Below are 21701 nucleotides of genomic sequence, written 5' to 3' on the forward strand. Positions count from 1 at the left end.
TCATGCCTCTGAGAATGGACTTTGATATGAAATGAACTTCATGCAAGGTCTTAGCATTGAATACGCGAGTTCAGTAATTCAAATTCTAATCTAATTTCGAAAAAAAACGTGTTGGTATAATTCTAATACTAGTCTGATTTAGAAAAAAAAAATGTAGATATAAATCTAATCTAATTTCGAAAAGCCAAAATTTTTCTAGTTGTCCAAGTCTGATACATTTGCATGCAGTTCAGAGACAGCATCATGCAAATCAATGACCACCACTTTTTGGATACAAGGAAACACGGTCGTTAAAATGTTGACTGGTCAAAAAAGTAACGCGCGAATGAAGCCTTTCTCGGTACAAGGAAAAATATCATTAAAGCAATTGTCAGTCCAAAATGAAGCACGTATAAACAACACCTAAAAGTTGTCCAAACCCGAAGTGTCCGCGATTAAGTATTTCATTGAGAACAAGGTATTTCAGGCTGGCATGGCCAGCGACTACACGTGATTTCACGGTCTAGTGGCTCACAAGAGCCATTAATGACACGCAGAAATCTCCATTCAAGATTCCTTCACGAGCTACGGCTGTTCGCAAATCTATAGTTTTTATATGAACCCTTCGTAACACTAGACGTGACAATGCCCGCTTTTCGTGTGGAAAAAGATATCCTATCCAACAGTCGAAATACAAGTTTGCGTTACTAGACAACGCCAATTTTGGATCCTGGCGAAACAGTACCGTACAGCACGGCGTTATAAAGCAACATATCCATTAGCCCAGTTGATCGAAACTGGGGTTCAATGACACAAGCCAGAATCCCACAGTGAAAGTTACAGCGAATTGCAGTACATATTCATTATAATCTCATTGTGAGGGTCATGTTTTTAACACTGTGGTTGATGCACACTGCACAGTTCATTATAAGCACCGGTAGATGTATAATATGTTAGAATTGAAATAACGGTTTCGTTCTGTAAACACTGTTGTTGATGCACAGTTCATTATGTGCTCCGTTATCCTATACAGTAATGTACTAGACTTGTATAGGGCACTGGATTTTCGTTGATGTGACTACGCACGGGGTTCGATGAAGGCTCTCAGATTAAAGTGAGGGTTCGACAAGGTTAGAAACCGCTGTAATAGCCGTAATCAAACGAACTATTATGGCCATAAAAGGTGTGGAGAACAAATCGGATTAAACACTACGTGCCGCGTCCCAATCTATTTGGAACAATGTAAAGATAAGATTACAAGCATACGTTTTGTATCAATTTGTTGGTAATCCATACAGGAATGAATGGGGCTTGTACTGTGACATCTATAACGATGTATCCGCTTTACGGTGCAGTGGAATTCGTAGAAGTAATATTCGCAAGGAACTGTCGGGCGCCATTCGTTAGACAGACTGTAATGTGTGAGTTATTCGGTTGAAAAGCAACTCGTCTGAAATGATAACAATGATGATTTGCAAATTTTGACATTCTTTTACTTTCACGAAACAGATTTATGTTAATTTAGTTCAATTTCTAAAATGGATACTTTATCCCGGATTTTGGGTAAGTTGGAATGAATTAAAGTTTATATAGAACAAGAAGTTTGTACTGTCTGGTTTGTGGGCAAATCAAGTAGGCTGGATTGATTTAATCTTAGACAAAGCGCATGTAATGCCGCATGTATAGAAGTTTAGAGTCGTTTGTAAGTTCGTTCATTCACGACATATCGGCTCTAATATGACTGAACTGTCTTTATAGTTTTGTCCGGGCTGTTACGAGTCACGTTTTCCGATATCGTCGTCTTGCAAGAACAGCCACAATGGATCAAAGTAGGTGAAATTGCGGCCGTGGCCGCGAGATGGGAACAGAATCGTGAGTACCAGCGTTTTATCTCATGGACATTGTTGCTACGTCGAACAGTTTCTTAATGGTATATTCATATTGAAATGAACCCGAATGTTTTCGGTTGACATTCGTCAGGGGTAATCGTCAGCAACTAGTAGAGAATTCAACAGAACATTGTATATCAACAATCGTATCCCAAACTAGGACGTCACCGGTATGATATCCTAGTAACCGGGGCGAACAGCGGCTTTAGCGCAATTCAATTCTTTACTAATTGCTGACCATCGCCCCTGACGAGTGTCAGCCGGAAATACTCGGGTTTATTTCAATGTGAATATACTGTTCAAAAGCATATATGGTAATAATAGCCAACTTACTGCAGCCTAACACAGGTCGCTATGACCGCGTCTTGTTGTGATTTTAAACCCCCAAAGCCTACAAGCAATGTTTCCCTGCCAGAAAGATCTATAAAGCCTAGAATGCTGTTGGCGTTACTCCGCTTACATGACAAACTTTTTTCGAAGTTTGATTCGAATTAGAATTATAGCTTCACATTTTATCCAAATTCGCTCAGAACTGAAATCACATATTTCGCAAAAACTAGATAGCTGGAAAACTGTTAAAACTGTATTTTGGGCGCCGAGCGACAAAGTTGACCTTTTTTTAGTCAACCGACCACGAAGTGAGATAAATTACCATTTTTTCAGGATTTTCCTCCGGTTTTACAATTCTGAAATTTTTGTAAAAGTGTCCTTTTTCAGATTTCCAAAATATGGTAACCCTAGTCAGCATCCAAAGTGCAGTTCATATCAAATAGGGCCATTCTTGTAGATAGGAGTAGGATTAAAATGAGCGCATTGAAACATTTCACAAATTAGATAAAAAGTTGGTAAATGACATTTCACTCAAATTGGCTTACTTGCACAACTAGAATTAGGCTATCTAGCTGTTCAAGTCTGATTTGCGGCATTGCATTTTTCATTCGCATTATCAGTCGGGGCAGATGTTATGCAGTTCCTTGTGTGGAGCGCGGATGACCAAGGCATAAGGAAAGAGACTAGGAACGACCAAAACTCTTCTTTCGTTTACGCAAGCAGTCCGATACCCGCCGACCGCCAAACGATTGAAATGGATTGGGAAGGCCAAGCGAAACCGGGTAAGACCAGCCACTCTGCAGCAGACGAGCACAAACTACTGGATTTTTAAAATGTGCAATTAGAAGTAAAACTATGACTACTCCCCTTTCAAAACTCGCAACTAGAACTAGAACTACTCTCATTTTAAAATCGACACTCGGACTGCTCACTTTTCAAAACTAGCAACTACAACTCAAACTAAAACTACTCTCACTTTTCAGAACTAGCAAGTAGACCTAGAACTTTTTTTTTAAATCCGCATTAGAACTAAAAATATATTGCTAATCACTTTTCAAAACTCGCGACTAGAGCTAGAGCGCTCACTTTTTAAACTTGCAACTGGAACCAAAACTAGGGGTACTCACTTTTCGAAACTCACCTCTGGAACTGGAACTAACGACAGAGGTTAGTCGAGTACCGTAACTAGATTGGTAGCTTGTACAAGTTTGCTCTGCAGTCTGCCAACTACGTTCGACTGTAACGTGTTACCAGCCACGATAACGAAAAGGAAACTTTTCTTATTTAGACGATCCTAGCTGGATTGTCCAAAAAAGCGTTCTACACATCTTGGACTTCCAAGTTACTGACCCCGAGGAATACAGTTGCAGCATAGAGATCGGCCGAGAACTAAAGACAGCAATCAGTGTGGTAAAAGCTTACGGTGAGACCGCGTTATCTTCATAGATAACATACTGACCCATCCTGCCACGATTTCCTCGGCAATAGAATTTGTTTTGTTGTCTGGAAGAGAGATTTGTTGGAATGATGCATATATAACTAATCGACCCGGCGCACAAGGACATTGCTGCCGAGCACCAAAAACTCAATACCAACAACAACATCAATCCAGAATCGAATCACGCACGCATTTGATCTGGCCTAGCCCGGCAATTTGTACGTAACCGAGCCCAATCCTCCCCGGCCCGAGTGAGATTTATCCACATACATTGCGACGTATATACGAACAATTTCGATATGTTTGTACGAATTTTCACAGCCCTTCCCACAGTAACGATCGAGAACGTCACGATGGAAGCGGACGTGAGAGCGCCGATCCCAGAAACCGACGACGCTGGTGAGTTGAACGCTAAAGCGTGCTTGCATGTGTGTCAGCGTCCGAAAAAATCCAGATTTTATAAGTCAGATTAGGATTGGAATTATAGCTACACAATTTATCGACAAATTAGATTAGAATTAGTGACTTCGCAAAAACCCGGAATTTGGCTTGAATTCCGGATTTAAAGGAAATATACGACAATACTCAATGTCAGCTCATATCAAAACATAGTTTATTCTCATAGGAATTATAACAGAAAATGTCTGTGCAGAAAGCTTGTCTCGTTTCGTGCTATCAAGTTATCCTAATCCCATAGCATTTTCATGAAAACAGGAAATTAGATTAGAACTATAATGAGACCATAATATAAACATTTCAAAAATAGATCAGAATCTGATCTGAATTTGGATTTGAATAAAATAGTATTTACGGTGACCGATTCTTTGATTATTTATTATAGTTGTGTTCACCGTAAATACTATTTTATTCAAATCCAAATTTTTCGACGACAATAACTCCACTTCCACTGGTCTGAATTGAACCAAATTTGGTGAGCATCGTTTCTATAGACAGCCTAACACTTTCATGGGGTGAACAGAAAATTTTCAAATTTCTTATTATTTATTTTTATATAATAAATAGAAACCTTCTTCTCCTGTAGCAAAGCAGTTACTGGCTGGAATTGAACCAAATTTTGTGTGTAGGCTTAAATTAGGCAACCTAACAATTTTATCAAGTAGCCAGTACTATTTGAGAAAAGAGTCATTTTTGAAGAGCCCTAGTGTATATGCACGATACACTATGAAAGCGTTACTGTATCCGCAGTGTATCCTAAATCAGTTGAAAATCCTTATGGTCACAGACTATCCGGAATACAACACCACAGAGGTCGACAACGCAGACTTGGACGACATGTACAACGCTGCCGAATCAGTCCCGGACTACCCAGACAGAAAAAAGAGGCAAGTCGATGCCACTCTGGAAGACGCGGGGCCAGTAGAAGAAGATGCGAAATACGTGGAGGTGGCTTGCAACATCCAGGGTGCGTATCCGCAGCCGGAAAAAGTGGAATTCACAATCGGAGGTAAATATACGTCTTGAAAAGACTCTTGGAGGTGCCGAACTACAGTATACAATTGAATAATATATCCATATGGAAATAATCACGAGTACTAGTTTTGAACAAAATCAGAACACTCAAGAAGAGCTTGTCTAAAAACATAATTACTTGAGCAATTAGTGCTTGTAGACAAAATTTACCTGAGTAGATTTAAAAAATAGAAGTTTTTCATTACTACCTGTGATTCAGACGTTTCTAGTTTATTCCATATCCAAGCTGTAAAGCTGTTCCAATAAAGGCTGTCAAGTTTTTTGAAATTCGTCTTAAGCTATAGATGCAGTATCTTTGGAGTATCGGTTGAATATGTCGGGTAGGGTTGTTCAAAATTTTTAATAATTAATTCAAAATTTGCAAACTCTAATAGCTTCACTTTTACCAGTCGGAATTCAGCCAAATTTGGTGATTTACGTTTTCTTTAGCCTACCTAACAATTTTAGCTAATAGCCGCTAAAGTCTGACAAAAATGTTATTTTTGAACAACTCTAATGTCGGGGCTTTATGTGAAGGTTCCAGTTCGCCACAAAAATCCGATATCGTACCGTCTCTAATTGTGATGTGTTTTCAGAGAGTGAAACCATGCAGCCTAGCGAAACACCGGTGTGGAGTCAGGACCCAGTGTCGCGGTTTTACAGCAGCCGAGTCATTCTCAAGTTGGCGGCTGATCCTATGTACGACGGAAAACGAGTGGCGTGCTCCGTGACCCTGCCAAACATGGAGGTCGTGGAAAGCGAATTGTCGCCACCGTTCGTCATTCTGCGTAAGTTAGAGTTTGAGTAGTTTTATTGAGGCTTTCGTCGGAACAAAACGCTACAAGATTGCGATAAAATATATCGATAGGAATGTGTCGAAACGACTTGGAGTAGTTGTTGAAATCAGACACCCACCTGTCAAGTTGTCCAAAATATCGATTCATAACAATTTTTCTCACTTCCAGTCGGCAGAAGCGAAAAGATTGCAGTTGAAAATTTTTAATGTGAAAACATAGCATTCTCGGTCTGTAATCTCAGAATTATTAATGAAAAACTTTAATAACTTCGTGTCTACGGGCTGGAATCGCATCAAATTCGTTTTTCATCATTTTTGTAGACAACTTAACGATTTCACGAGGTTGACAGTAAAATGTGAAGAAAAAAAATTAGTTTTCAAAATAAATTCAAAATTTTCAAACTTCTGTAGCTACTAGTTCGACTAGAGTCAAATTTGGTGTGTAACGTTTTTTTTTTTATCCCACCTAACAATTTTATCAAATAGCCGCGAAAATTAAAACAAAAAAACTTTTTTTATGAACAACCATTTTTGATCGTAGTAGCCAATCACCATTAGTACTGAAAACAATAACAAAAACAACATTTCACTGTTTTAAACGAGATGTAGGCTGTACCTTTGAAAAGTTTAGCGCAGGGGGGGCTCACTCTTTCGGCCAAACGGCCACCGTGAGTTTTACGAATCATTGCGCTGGCCACTTGAATGTTGATGACCTTTTTTAGTCTTCCGATTGGAGCTAACCGGATTAGGTAACGGTGAAACAAAACTTATATTAATACGCATCAGAATCAACAACAATTATGAAATGAAGACTCAGTATGCAACCGCCACCTAGCCGCGTTCAGTGCGATTTTTTTTTAAGTTAACGAATGAATTCGGTAGATAATAATATTTCATGCATGTATTACGGGTCTCCTCTCCATACCACTGGGCTCATTTGGCAAGGGCAAGATTATCCGGCTCTTGGACTTATAAATATCGAAGATTCGGCTAATAAGCGAAATACTGTACTTTCTGGTTGTTGGTCATATACGACGATCTACGGAACATGTATCTGGCCTCTGGCTACCCCAATGCGTCGGGACTGATAGTTTAGTCATCAAAATCCCAAATTTCGCGGTCAGATTAATCGAATTTTGGTTATGGTTTTGGTAATTATTATCTCTTTATAATATAACTAATTTCGAGAATTACCACGCGGGCCACTCAACACCATCGAGCGGGCCACAGGTTTAGCGCAACATTTGCAGTATTACGACCTGGGGTAAGTCGAAAGCGTTCCAAACTACGCTCCAAATCTCTAATTCAGTTCAAAATTTGGGGGTTCGCCAGTTGACAACCACTGGTCGATAACATGCATTTGAAACATGGCGAAGTTGCAAACTGATAGTCTTGTCTTGCAGATGAGACCGACAAAGTCACTACTACAATCAGCCCCGGAGATGCGATTGAAGGAGAGATCGTCGTGATAGAATGCAGAGCCAACGGCAACCCCGCTCCTCGGGTAAACTTATGAAAATGAATATATGAACTTTACCTCAACCAGTGGTGTATACATAGTTACTCGATTACTCGGATCTGAATCTGGTATTGGTTCTAATGATTTGAGTCGATTAGTGGAAATAATTCTTTCGGGTACTGGAATGTACTCTACTTGACACTGGAAGGTAATTTATCCACTTTGCAAGACTTGAAACGTATCTTGGTGGTATCGCAGTATACAAAACATGCAGCACAAAGCTACGCGCGTTATGATATATTTGTAAAGTCGTGATAACCCACAGCATTGTCACGTAGTGCAATGTAATAGGCATAAATTAAAAATGCCAAATTATCTTTACATTGATGGAGAACTGGTATTGTATTCTCTGTGGCAAGGTACATATTTGAATTTTGAACACATCTTTCATACTCTATTTTGGAATTTAGACCATACATTTGACAGTGCATTGGGTAGTAGGTTGATCACGACTTCACATCACATATATGTCATTTTCACTGCCATGCATAGCTTTGTACTTAGGGTGGCATTTAAAACAATAATCAATTTAAAACAAACATGTTTAAAACATGTTTTTCTTATTGTTTTTTTTAAATGTTTTTGTCAAGCCATGACGCCACGAATATTCAATTTGTGACATCATAGTGGATTGGCATTGACAATTGAAAATATAGGGTAAATATAGCTCCTTTGGCGAAATATCAGTGTACTATTGCTGTTGAGCCGACTGTTTTGAGGATTCCAACCATCCCATATCGATATGCGTCGGCTATATCGGATGGCAATTGTTCGTGGGCTCATGCATCATGTTTTTTTGGAAAGTATTTGCACAAATATGGCATGATTCTACAACTTGAAAAAAAAAACAATTTTTTTTTCAATAAGGTTTTTGTAATACTGTTTAAAACTTGTTTTACACAAGATACGCCTAATCAAGGCTTCATAGCGGTAAATAATGTCGAAACTATAATTGTCGTTGTTAATTTGAGTCCTAGAAAACATCGTATGTCACTACTCGACTCGAATCATTAAAATTAATGCTCGATTCACATTCGAGTATACGGTGAAATCATTGTGCTCAGATTCGAATCAGCCAGGGACTCGATTTTGGAATCGTTTTCGTTATCAGCGACATTCCGATTTTAGTTCACGGTCAAGTCGGACGTAGGTGACGAGGACTTCACGGAAGACGAGTCCGGCAAAAAATTCACGATCGCGGGCGTCACAAGACAACACCAAGGTCGCTACTGGTGCGTCGCCTCGTTTGACGACCGCGCTGACCCGGGATCCGTCAACACGCTGGACAGCGAAGACAAACCCGAGCTCGTTGTCAGATGTGAGAACCATTGGATTACTAGAACATGTTCAGCTTTCACGAAGTAGATTGTAATTAGAATGATGGCTACACAGCTTTTTCCAAATTAGTTTACGGCTTGAATGATAGCTACACACCTTTTTCAAAATTATATCAGAATTATAATTATAGCTACACGTTCTTTTCCAAATTACATGTGTATCAGCATTATAGCTGCACAGTGCAGTTTTTTAAAATAAGATTCGTGCAATATTTTCCGTTTTTTTTTCAAATTAGATTAGACTAAGAATTATATATGCTCAGTTTTTTTGAAATTAGATTAAAATTAGAATTATGGCTATACAGTTTTTTTTTCAAATTAGATTAGAATAATTAGAATTGTAGCTGTACAATTATTTCCAACTTATATATGAATCAGAATTATAGCTGCATATCTCTTTTCAAATCAGATTAGAATTAGAATTATATCTACACAGTTTTTTTTACAAATTAGATCCGAATTAGAATTATAGCTATATAGTTTTTTTCCAAATTAAATTAGGATAATTAGAATTTGAGCTACACATTTTTTCCTAATTCGATCAGAATTAGAATTAGAGCTGCACAGTTTTTGCAAATGTGATTCGAATTCGAATTATAGCTACAGCTGTTCCCAAATTAGATTGCAATCAGAGTGATAGGTACACACCTTTAGATAGCTGTCCTAGTCTGGACGGGAATCGCTCTCTGGTTTCGACATATGTCGATATTTCCGAAAAGTTAACGACTTATATTTCAATCAGATATCGACACTCCGGATCTGAGTAGAAACGAAATTACCGGGAAAAAAGGTGACAACGTACAAGTGACATGCACGGCCAAAGGATCGCCTCAGCCGTCCGCGACTTGGAGGAAGAACGGTGAGCGATTTCTGTTTACCGGCTGAGGGGGTGGTTAGGGTGGTTCAAAAATGACTTTTCTTCCCGATTCCGGATATTCACTGATTCAATTGTTAGGTTCTCTAAAAAATGCCACACACCAAATTTGGCTCGATTACAACTAGTACAGGCACAGGTTTTGAAAATTTTGAATTTGTTTCGCATCGATTTCATAGACAACTCAACAACTTAATGGGGTTGAATTTAACCTTTGAATTTTTCTTCATTCTTTTATATTTGAACAGCTTCTTGGAGGTACAGAACTTCAATATACAATTGTATAGCATATTCATATTGAAAATTGACACTCGTCAGGGGTAATCGTCAGCAACTGGTCGAGAATTTTTATCAAATTACACCACCCATGGCTGTGTCAACTACGTGTACCATCTAAAAACAGTGCCTATTTTGTGATACGATTGCTGATATAAGATATTCTTTTGAATTCTCTACTAGTTGCTCACGATTACCCCTGATGAGTGTCAGCCGATAATATCCGGGCTCATTTCAATACGAATATACTATTCAATTCTTTTATAATAAATTCAAAATTTTCAAACTCCCGCGCTTTTGCCACTCTTACACCGAGCTGTGATGTGTTAAGCGGCATTATCTCCATTTCCCTAGTAATAATAATAATAATGACCTCTGCTCTGTAACCCTAGCCAATTCTTCATCTTCTGCAATTCTGTAATCTGACTTCTCCATGTATTGCATAGGAATAAAAATTTGAATGTATTACTGAAATTTTAAAAATTTACTCCAATCTCGCCATTTTCCTTTGGGGGCAGGTTGCTCCCCGGATTATGTGTGTATTTACCAGTTTTACTGTGAATAAAGAACATAATAATAATAATGAATTCTATCTACCAGTTTTACTGTGAATAAAGAATATAATGAATAATAATCCGATTGCATTGTCGCACGCAGGAGAAACTGTGTCTAGCAGTTCGGTGCTGATGCTGGACGACATGAAGTACGCCGACTCCGGCAATTATCTGTGCGTTACCACGAACGATGCCGGCGAAAAAAACAAGGAATTGACTGTCCGCGTGGAGGGATCCTGCAACATACAGTTCAACCAGCCTGACGTGAGCACTTTTTTTATCTCGAACCTTCAAACTCTTGGTATTCGTGAATGAATTTAGTTCAATTAGCAACGAGAATTAAAGTTTCAAAACTATTTACTTCGATACTATTTTCCACTGTGGTAGGCTGTGAACCTCGATTGGTCGTTTCACAGCATAGAAAGGATGTAGTGCAAAGCTACGCACGTTAATGCAAATGACATATCTGTTAAGTTATGATAAACCCACAGCACTGTCGCAAAGTGCAAGGAAATAAAGTATGGTGGAGAAAAGACCCCAGTTATCTATAATGTGATGTAAAACTGGCATTGTATTCTTTGTGGTCGGATAAAAGGTACCTATTTCAACTTTCCACATCGTTCATGCTATTGTAACGTTGTAAAATGAGTGATACTCGCGCGTAACTTCGATTTTGTCAAGCCCAGCTCGCGCGTATCTACTGAACGCGATCGTCTCATTCATTTTCGTTCGCAGTTACTTTTCCGCCTGAAATCCATAGCTGTTATGTAACAGTCAATGTCCGTATACACAGGTGTCCGCGAGCAAAGTTGAAAAGAACGCGTATCGGATCGCTTTCGAATGCACCACGACCGGGAAACCAGAATGTGCAGGTCAGTTGTCTTCTTTTGGTTTGCGCCGCAGAGTCTTCTCTGCCACTTTCGCTGCGGACTACACTTACACCAGTGGTTCTTCACCTTTGCTAACCTGGCGAGCCCAAAATTCCCGCCTAATCACCGAACAAAAATCTACCATATGACAATGAACGCAGCTAATACATAACTATGGAATACTTTTTGTGCAAACTGCTGGTTTTCGAAATGCACAAATAGAAATGGAACTTACCACTCATCGTAACTCTCAACTAAAACTAGAACTACTCACTTTTCGAAACTCGCATCTACAACTACAACTGCTCACTTTTCGTAGCTCGCAACCAGAACTACAACTACTCCGTTTTCAAAACTAGCATCTAGAATCTAGATTCTAGATTCTGGAACTATAAGATTAGGACTAGAACTAGCTCCCTTTAAAAATCCGCAACTATAACTAACTAAAACACAGCTAACTAGCTTCAATTACGAAGCAAATCATTAATTTTTATTATATCGGCTCTCCATATGAACATCAGTAAAGGTCTGAAATGGGAGGGGTTTCAACCCCCCGAATCCACCCCTGGCTACGACACTGTTAGTAGCGATGACTCTGAGCTAGCAATGGCTACAAGAACATCACACAACAGAACACGGGTATCGCGATCCACGCCAAACGATGAAACGTGTTTTCTAGATGTTCGGCAACTAAATATTTGAATGCGCAAAAAGAACTAGAACTACAATTCCGTGTATATATGATTGTATCATCGTATACTGATGTATTGATCGGGTGCGTGTATTGACCTACTGACTGCAGCGAACCCCTGAGACCGGCCGAGCTTCGCGTGAAATCCGGTTAAGAACCACCGACTTAGGTCTCATTTTTTCTATTTACTATTCGTTATCATTTCAGTCAGCATCGTACCGCCCAAGAACTTTGGCTTGGACGGCAAAACTTCGAAAGGCAACGGAGTTGTCACAATGGTTTACGAATCAGTTCCGAAACTATCAGCCCCTGTCAAGGTAAGAAGCATCTTTTGCCGGGTGTACCGGGTCCGGGATGTTGCATTGCGAAGTAATGCAGTGGTTCCGTGCTTCGAATATAGTTTACATATACTGTACACTGTGTACGTACAGTGTACATTAGGGCTGTTCAAAAATAACTTTTTGTTCTGGATTCCAGACATTCAGTGATTAAATTGTCAGGTTACCCTAAAAACACTGCACACCAAATTTGGTTTAATTGTAACAAGTATAGGGCTCCGCAGATCCAATTAAAATTTTTAATTTAAACTGGAAAATTTAAAATAAAAATTCAAATTTTTCTGTCAACCCCATGAAATTGTTAAGCTGTCTTCAGAGACGATGCAAAACAAATTTGACTCCATTCCAACTAGTAGAAACGGAGTTATTGGAGTTTTTCGTTAATAACCCTCGGATTAACCACCAATCAAGGATAATCCGAAAAATATCAACGAAAAACTCCAATACTCCACTCGTCTCTGAAGACAGCCCAACAATTTCATGGGGTTGGATTCAATTCCCTGTTTCAAAATTGACCTCGTCGTTTTTTTCCCAGTTCGCGTGCGTGGCATCCAACAAGCACACGCCAAAGTACAACAAGACCGTGCAAGTCGACTCCAAGTTCGAAGCCTGCTGTAGCGAGCCGTCTAAAGGAGGCCTCGGCACCGGCGCTATCGTAGGCATCTTACTCCTCGTGCTCGTGGTCGTCATCGGAATACCGCTGGCCTGTTATTTTGTCAGTGAGTATCGATCAACTGTCTGCAGCTCTACATGGATTGAGATATGTTTTTAGCTTGATAATAGCAGTTTAATTCACACGGTATACTGAGATCTGCGCTAATACATTGGTTATGGATACTCTTGGTCATTCTTGGATGACTTTAGTAGTACAGTAGTACAGATGTCTACCTATCATTCTAATTCTAATCTAATATTCATCCTGTTCACAGAAAAGAGGAACGCGCCTCCAAAGAAGAAAACGTGAGTTGCTTCCTTTGATTTCATCCTTGACGTACATATTGTTCGTTTTGTGTGCGTCATTCGCTATTTTGAGAGTACTCGCAACTGGAACAAAATACCCAACTAGAACTAGAACTACTCACTTTTCGAAATCCGCAACTAGAACTATCCAATTTCCAAAATCTGCAACTGTAGAACTATTCACTTTTCAAAACTGCCAACTAGAACTACAACTTCTCACTTTTCAAAACTCGCAACTAGAACTAGAAGTACTCCTTTTTCAAAAGTCATGAAGGGGGCGCGAAGCCGCGGTACACCAAAAGATATAGTCCGAATTTCATATTTGAGAATCGTCTCATCAACAGCATTAACCTTCCATTCCATCAAACAATCCATTGGGATTGCTAGCATTCTGGTTGCGTTTTGTGATAAGGCGATAAGGCGTGTGCGAAATTTTTCACCATCATAAAAGGGGGCGTGTCTAAAAAAGTTTGAGAGCCACTGAACTAGAACTACAACTATTCACTTTTTAAAACCCGAAACTAGAACTAAAACAATGTTTTTACTTATCAGAATATGTAACTAGAACTAGAACGAAAACTACTTAAAAACCGGAAGTCATTAGACCCTCAACTAACAAGATCGCTAGTGGCGAGATAGCGCAGTGGTATAATCCGCGGCTGCAACAGCAATGGGTACTCCGACCGAGGTCGACTTCCGAATTTCGATACCTAAGTGTTGGAGGTTTACCTAGGCTCCTCCTCGCCACCTCATCCGCGTCAGCGGTGTCTTACAAAAAGACTAGAGGTGGGCCGTGCTATAAGTCGGCAGTTACGGAAAATAAGAAGAATATCGGTCTGGTGTAAATGACCATAGTAGTCAACAAACACCATGAATACCCCAAAACAAACATACAAACAAACAAGATCGCTAGTTTGTACAAGTCCGAGCTCTATACTCACCGTTCCGTTTTATATTCAGCACGGACGAAGAAGCGGGCGCCGGTGAAAAAGAAGGTTTAAACAGAGAAACTTCGTCCGAGGTACGTTTCACGCATGACTATTCATTATTCAATAATCAATCAAGCATACATACATCTGATGGCGTCACTGTTGCCAATCGATGCTGGTTAGAGAGTAGAAACGATCAGAATATACTATAGCGTTGTACTACATATTTCGTATGCTGCGATAGGATCAATCGAAGTTTGCAGCATTCCATAGTGGAAAATGGCATCGAAACTATAATTCTCGTTGATAAATTACCTAACTATTAGTGGCAATCTGGCAAAGAGCGTATTATTTCAGTACTCAAAAATCATTTCTCATACTAGAGTCTAATCAATATAATCAGTACACTTTTCGGATTGGGGTAATCTACCATAGTGTAAAGAATTAGTATCTTGAAGGAACTGTAGCGGAATATCACGCTCTTAATCGGATGGATTCGGTGCCGTTGTCTGTATAACCGCTAACCGCTGGTTGGAAGTCTTGTTTAATTGAAATCGCATGTTGCTACTGCTGTCTGGAACTCACATACGACTCGTTCACTCTTCGCGCCTCCACAGGCAGGGCCATAAAGTAGAGTTTTCGAGGCATCGTCACGTACGAAACTTAAAAAGCTGTTCGTGGCAACTTGAAGATTGATGTCATAAGTACACAACATCCGCTGCAAGAATACATATTATAAGAACCTCTTGGAGGTACAGAAGTTCAATATACAATTCAATGATATGTTCTTGCTGAAATCAAGTCGAATATGTTCGGCTGACACTCGTAAGGAGTATTCGTCTGCAACTGGAAGAGATTTCGAAGAAATAACTTCGAATATCAACAGCCACGTCATGCCGGTATTATGACAGTCATATTTGGTGTACGATTGTCGATATACAAAGTTGTTTTCAATTCATTACTAATCGCTACTAATTTCAACGTGAATATATCATTTCAATTGAATATTAAAGTTCTGTACCTTCAAATACTTTACCCATTATTTTCTCTCCATAATTTTCGTCGTGGTTACCCCAATAACGACGGGACTCTAAAATCTTCTCACGAATCAGCAAAGTTCTCGAAATTAGATCAAGTTCGGAAAATCCTCCGCCGGCTTAATCACAGCTGGCAAAACCATGCAGTCGGTCAGCGTGTATCAAAGGCGGTGGCCATCAAATCGTGACGCCATTGTTGTTCATAGGATTCGGACACCGGGTCTCTACCCCCTCCGCCCGCGGACTCGGACACTGACCACCGACTCGGCAATGCCCACGAAATGTCCACCTTCTCGACGAATAAGTAGCAGGTCCGCGGCTTGTGGGCGCAGTTGTTCCTCCTAACAATGATAACTAACTCACGGATTGATGCGCGGCACTTGACATTTAAGGGCAATTTTGAGTGCAGTTGCGATGCACTGACCGCATGATAATTGATGTTGTCGGAATCAGCGCGACAGTAGCTTTCGTTCAAGACAATTTCGAATGCATTTTGCGCTCAGATCACAAATTATAACATTACCTTATCTGCTTACGACAGACTTGTACAAAGTACTGGATTTTCAAAATGCGCAACTAGTACTGGAACTACTCACTTTTCAAAACTAGCAAGTAGCACTATAGAACTAGGGCTGCATTTAAAACAAAAATCAGTGGTTAGTTGACCGTCAATCGTTTATACAAGTCTGTTTTATGAAGCTACCAGAAATTACTGACCGCATCTAGCTGCCCAAGAGTGTGTCACGCGTTCGCATCAATCCGTAAGTTAGGCCTAAGATCGCGCTGGAGAATCATAATTGGTTTCTCCGTCGCTATCTTACTGCACGCCGTAATTCCGTGTGCACGGTCGCTTGCGTGTCGCTTTTTCTAATCTATCTTATGCCCCTTTCTTTTTTCGCTCCGATTGATTGGTGATGCATGATCGACTAACAGCACAACGAAGAAGCTTGAAGTCAATTTATCAAATCTTCCTAATTCTACCGCAAGAGGTCAGTGATCGGACTTCTCCGCACGAATTTGCATGGTTTTAATTGGGCACTGGATAAGATGTGGTATCATGTTATAGTGGATGGTGTGTGATACATTTTGGCAGCAACCGTTATCCTCAGAAATACACCATATTCGAATGTCAGCTATAAGATTATTGTGAAATATGCCATTGCATCCCGTCTATCATTTGAAGATATATGGGTCGGATTCGGAAATGATTTAGATTTCCGTTTATTTTGAATCGGGATTTCGACACCGAATAAGAAAGAAATATCACAGTCCGTTCTCAGAAATGTCTGTACTTGACTTGGCTCGTTTCGCACCATACAGCTCTCTTGTAGCATTTTCACGAAAACCATAAATTAAATTAAAATGAATATGAGATCATATAAACGCTTCACAAATTAAGTCAGAATCAGATTACCAATTTCGCTTAACTTAGTCTAACTAGACTTATATAATTGACTTGTTGTCCAAGTCTTTTTAAACACGCCCCCCTTTTTGATAGAGTGAAATTTCGCTCCCCCTCTATTGTAATATCACAAAATATTAAAGAGTTAGGTCAGAATTCAAACCACCCCAGCGGATATTTTGATGGCATTAAAGGTTATGGCTATTGATGAGAGAACTCTCTAATATGAAATCCCGACAATAGACAGAGTAAGCACCATGAGCTGGAGGTAAATCGCCGGGGATGCGAAAATTATTTCACCTAACTCCGACTTCGCGCCCCCCTTCAGATGCTTTCGCCCCCCCCCCCCCAGTTCGAATGCGGTGACTGGCTCAGTATATTGGTAGCTGCCAACATGTATTTAACGGTGTCCGGACAATACCGAGAAAACCATTACCGAGAATGGACACCACCGAGAATAGGCATTACTGAGAATGGACACCAGCACAGAGAATGGACATTACCGAGAATGGACACCACCGAGAATGGACATTACCGAGAATGCAATATATGCAATGCAGGCATGTTATGCATATGCACAGGTCGTGTGAGTACATCGCGGCGTTGCCACATTCGGTATAGATGCTCAGGTATAAATTTCTCGACATCGTCAGTCCCAGTAATCTATATTCTTGACATTGGCCATTCTCGGTTATGTCCATTCTCGGTGGTGTCCATTCTCGGTAATGATCATTCTCGGTAATGATCATTCTCGGTAATGACATTCTCGGTAATGTCGATTCTCGGTAATGGTTTTCTCGGTATTGGTATAGAACCGTATTTAACACTATGTACTTCAATTTGAGGCCACAGTCTATTCAGACTGCAGTAGTTCTTTAATAATATCCAATTCGAGCTTGACTATAGTTGGCATGCGATGTGACTGCATGAAATATGAACCCAATTTACGTCTGTAACACACTACTTATCTATTGCAGGTTTAAACCAGTCTTCATGTATCGCGATGTCCTGCATTATCTTCGCCCGGACACGCGCGACCTTTTAGAGATAGAAAATTCACAAGACAATCCAACGAACTGATCATGCTTTTACTCTTTCTTTAACCGATTTTACAAGCAACCGCGATCGACGGCATTGTGACGCGAATCCTCTAGTTCCTGCACCCGATATCGCTCCACCGCCACTACTATTCTCCTACACAATTTGTGCTAACTAGTTTTTGTTGTCAGTAGCTGACGTTATTACACGATGACGTCATGTTGGCATTGCAGAGCTGGTCTTCGCAAAGTCAAACAGTTTAATAGCGTTTAGTGGGCCGGTAGGATAGTAATGTTTCGTGATGAGTTGGTTCTGATTCGCGTATGTTTTTTTGGAATGTAATAATCGTTCACTGCTGTTTTATTTTTGAGCGTTTTGGTCGTTATTATAGCTTGTTACTGACGCTCGAAAAGTGCCGGCCGTTTACAATTTACGACTGTATCTCTGTAAAATGCACATGTTTTTGCGTAATATTGTCCGAAATGTTCTGTTGATTCAAACTTATTACCAGTACCGACTTATAACGGCTATTTATTGTTAGCCGTCTCATATGGCCGTTATAGATTTCCGTGGAACTGTTATATTCAGGAAGCTTTTAAAAGCTATCAACAGTTACAAAAACACGAATTCTGTAAACTGAAAACCCCTTTGAATGGGTCTTGCCTCTCAAGTACATGCGATTAAATCGTTGCTTTTCCAACAATTGCGTCACAATTAGAGCCCGGCCGATATCGGATTTTGAGATATGCAAACGAACTACAGAGCATTTACTAAACGGCTTTACAGCCATTGATTGGACACGAAATGGATTGGAAAGGATGCTTCTGGACCCCTGTAATCTATAAGAAATGTATCGATATTCTCAGTCTAGTCGCCGATTATAATTCTCTGACTTCTACCATGTTGTCACGTGACGAAATGACCGATGTTATTTGACCTCTAATGGCCGATACCGATATAACATTACTGAAAGCGTGATATCAGAGCGATATTATTGGCGAACCGATAATCGGCCGGGCTCTGGTCACGATATCAAGTCGCCATGCGACATCTTTCACGACTCCATTCTGAGACCGAATTAGATGGTGTATTGTGACGTCAACAGAGACGCGACAGTTGTTCCTTTGGTCACGCGATTTATTGCATTTCACTTCTTTGTTTTCCTGCTTTTTATTTCGCCTTTGACAACGTTTTGCGGGAGGAAGGGTTTTTTGGAATCGAGAGACCATCTGGCATTGTGAGAAGGACTGATTCGATAGTGGCGTGATACCTGCGCACTACCCTAATAAAACTTTTTAGAAAAACCGACTTTCGCGTTTTTGTCGAGGTTATACGTCGATGATGATGAGCCAGTAAGTTACCGAATGCTGGACAACTAGAAAGTTTACAGCTTTTGCAAATTAGAATGATGGATGCAGCGGTTTTTGTCAATATACATTAGAATTAGAAGAACGAAATTCGCAAAAACTTAGATATTGAATTATATTCCGCATTAGACAGAAACACAAGAAAGATCAAGATCATTCTCATAAGCATTACTGCGAATGTCTGTCCGGGTCGTTTCACACTGTACAGTACTATGGCATTTTATGAACACCAAATGTTAGATTAGAACTAAAATGAAAGGATTGAACCATTTCACAAATTCGATTAAAATTAGATCGCCGGAAATCCGCTCTAACGAAGTCTTATTAGCCAGCTAGAATTATCTCGTTGTTCCATGTCTGGTTAAAGACGTGATGTTAATAGCGGTCACTAGTTTCTTGTTGTTTGTGGTGTTCACTGTGCTTTACAACTACAATAGTCATTTACGCAGGGCCCGTATTCTTTTTGCGAATCCATTTCTGCCGATTTGTATAGCACGGTCCAATTCTAGGATTTTTTAAGACTAGGGTTACGCGGAGTATAGATAAACCTCCAAAACGTGGGAAGGGATTCTAGAGTCACCAGGTAGTGTGGGGTGATTACCAAATTCAATAGTCCTACATTAATCCTGTTTTTTTCACAATGGAATCCTACTACGTCCGTATCAGAAAAAAAAGCCCTCTCCCGCCAAAAACATCGCACTTGTGTGCCCTAACGTACTTGCTGATAAACATGGTACCGTAAGTCGACGTTTCGCCGAAATCCAATCCTATCGTACCAATTTGGCCGTGGCGAGTGACTTCGATACAGCACAGCCTCTAACAGAGTAAGTTTTTTTCTCAAAGTAGATGTGCATTCATTGTTGCGCTAACTGTCGGTGCTTTTGCTCGGATATGCATACACCGACAGTCCGACACGCTGATAGTATCATTGAACTATTGTATTACGGGATGTGCAATGAAAAATCTATGAATGGAATCGCAGGCAGAGGAAGCATATCCTAATTTAAAACGTGCCTGCGCCTTTGTGTCCTCTTTCATAGACAGGAAATTATAGCTATGACGAAGCAAGCTCGCTGTGCGGGCACTTACGTTGTGTGTGAGTTGACGCAGACCGTTCTTGTTAAATATGAGCGTCGTTAACTGACGATGATGCAGCAGTATCGAGACGAGGCTTCCAGTGTTTGATACCAGATTGGAAAGACAGATTTATGTTTGGATAGACATACCATATGTCATCTTTTAGAAGTTAGTCCTCTTTTCTCAAGGAAAGTGATTGGTTCTCCGAGAACGCTAAAAATCCCCAAATGTAATCTTTTTCACATATCTGTATCACTTTAGTAATAATAATAATCATTTTATAACACGACAAGATTGCGATACATTGAAAAGATAGGAAGGTATCGAAATGACTTGAAGCAGTCTTTGAAATCAGACCCCACCAACGGGGGCTAGGCGATATAAATAAGAGGTATGCACACAGGAAATGGACATAGTTGCAATGCCGAAAGAAATTAGTGATATTATAAGTTAGTTGCGTGTACTTTCAAGAAAACGTTTAGACGAGATGATGTATATTTCCTTCAAACAATTACTGTAGCCAAGCCACAAAACACGCTGAATTGCTGGTTTAAAAGGTTGTCCAACAAAATGCCGCACCACCTGTATCTTCATAATTTATATTGCAAACATTGTTCGACTTTCTCTGCAACATTTGGGCCTTTTGACATGCGAATATCAGTCGCAATTTTCTGGTGCAACCTCGAACTTAACACACCTATTAGTTAGATCAGTTTTGAGCATCTTGACGGTTGTATATAATTTCAATGATATTTCGTGAACTCGTTGAAAATGATCATGCCGTATTGGCAAAAGTGAAGGGAACCGTAAAGTATTCACATGCTAAATCTGCAAGATATATTTTATTTGTTGTTCTCGTGTCTGGTTTTTTAACGTTTTCCTGCAACTACCAAGGTGATGTAAAACATCAACAAACTCAAACGTAACAATTCTAATTTCGTAGTCTTCTTTTTGGGTGCTGAAAATACGGTAAGCCTAGTTTGGATGCGAAGAAAAAACTTTGACCGTGCTTACTTAATCTCACATGGGAGTTAGTTTGGAACTGTCAAAAAAAGCAGTTATGGAGATGCTATTAACAGCTATCGAGAGTCAAGTTTTAAGTATGCCCGTCTACAACGTGTTTCTATTGATGTATTAATATGTAGGACGGTAGGTCTCCGGGAGCTTGTTCTCATTTTGCCATTATGGCCATATGCACTGCTGTGTGAGGTTCTGTGAAAGTATACATTTTGGTTCGTCAGTTCGTGACTTAGGAAGCGATATCCGAATTCGTGGCTGCTTTATATTTTCATGTGTCTGTTAGCCGAGGCCAGCGTATCTCATGTCGCGGAATTGAGAAGCCCCTATGTAAGCCTATAGAGATTGTTGGTAATTGGTATAATTGCTAATTTGTAATAATTAAATGGTAGTATTATCACTCGCAAAGATGACAAAATAGTATGAATGCCATTGAAAGATCAAATATGTTCCTTTATGTGACCACAAAGAAGATTATATGCCGGTTCTACTACTACAGTTATCTTCTTTTACT

General features: G+C 39.9%; 1 protein-coding gene across 4 annotated transcripts; it reads left to right on the top strand.

Moving 5' to 3' along the window:
* The first annotated feature begins 1482 nt into the window (after positions 1-1482).
* LOC145458956 (CD166 antigen-like) lies at positions 1483-19034 on the top strand. Of its 4 annotated transcripts, XR_013921242.1 has the most exons (19): positions 1483-1542; positions 1738-1851; positions 2819-2980; positions 3487-3621; positions 3958-4035; positions 4880-5101; positions 5703-5894; positions 7306-7406; positions 8550-8739; positions 9501-9617; positions 10566-10726; positions 11256-11334; positions 12230-12339; positions 12896-13079; positions 13290-13320; positions 14281-14341; positions 15493-15597; positions 16220-16275; positions 17666-19034. XR_013921242.1 is itself a non-coding variant. In XM_080337468.1 (18 exons), the coding sequence occupies exons 1-17, from the start codon at positions 1518-1520 to the stop codon at positions 15592-15594; spliced, it is 2064 nt and encodes a 687-aa protein (XP_080193594.1). In that variant the 5' UTR covers positions 1483-1517; the 3' UTR covers positions 15595-15597; positions 17666-19034. The 4 variants fall into 4 exon arrangements, 3 of the variants coding, with proteins under 3 accessions (XP_080193594.1, XP_080193596.1, XP_080193597.1); XM_080337468.1 differs by lacking the exon at positions 16220-16275; XM_080337470.1 differs by lacking the exon at positions 15493-15597.
* The last annotated feature ends 2667 nt before the right edge of the window (positions 19035-21701 follow it).

The sequence above is a fragment of the Botryllus schlosseri genome, chromosome 16, assembly GCF_051294905.1.
Source record: "Botryllus schlosseri isolate E-star chromosome 16, Bs_hap1, whole genome shotgun sequence".
Taxonomy (NCBI): Eukaryota; Metazoa; Chordata; class Ascidiacea; order Stolidobranchia; family Styelidae; genus Botryllus; species Botryllus schlosseri.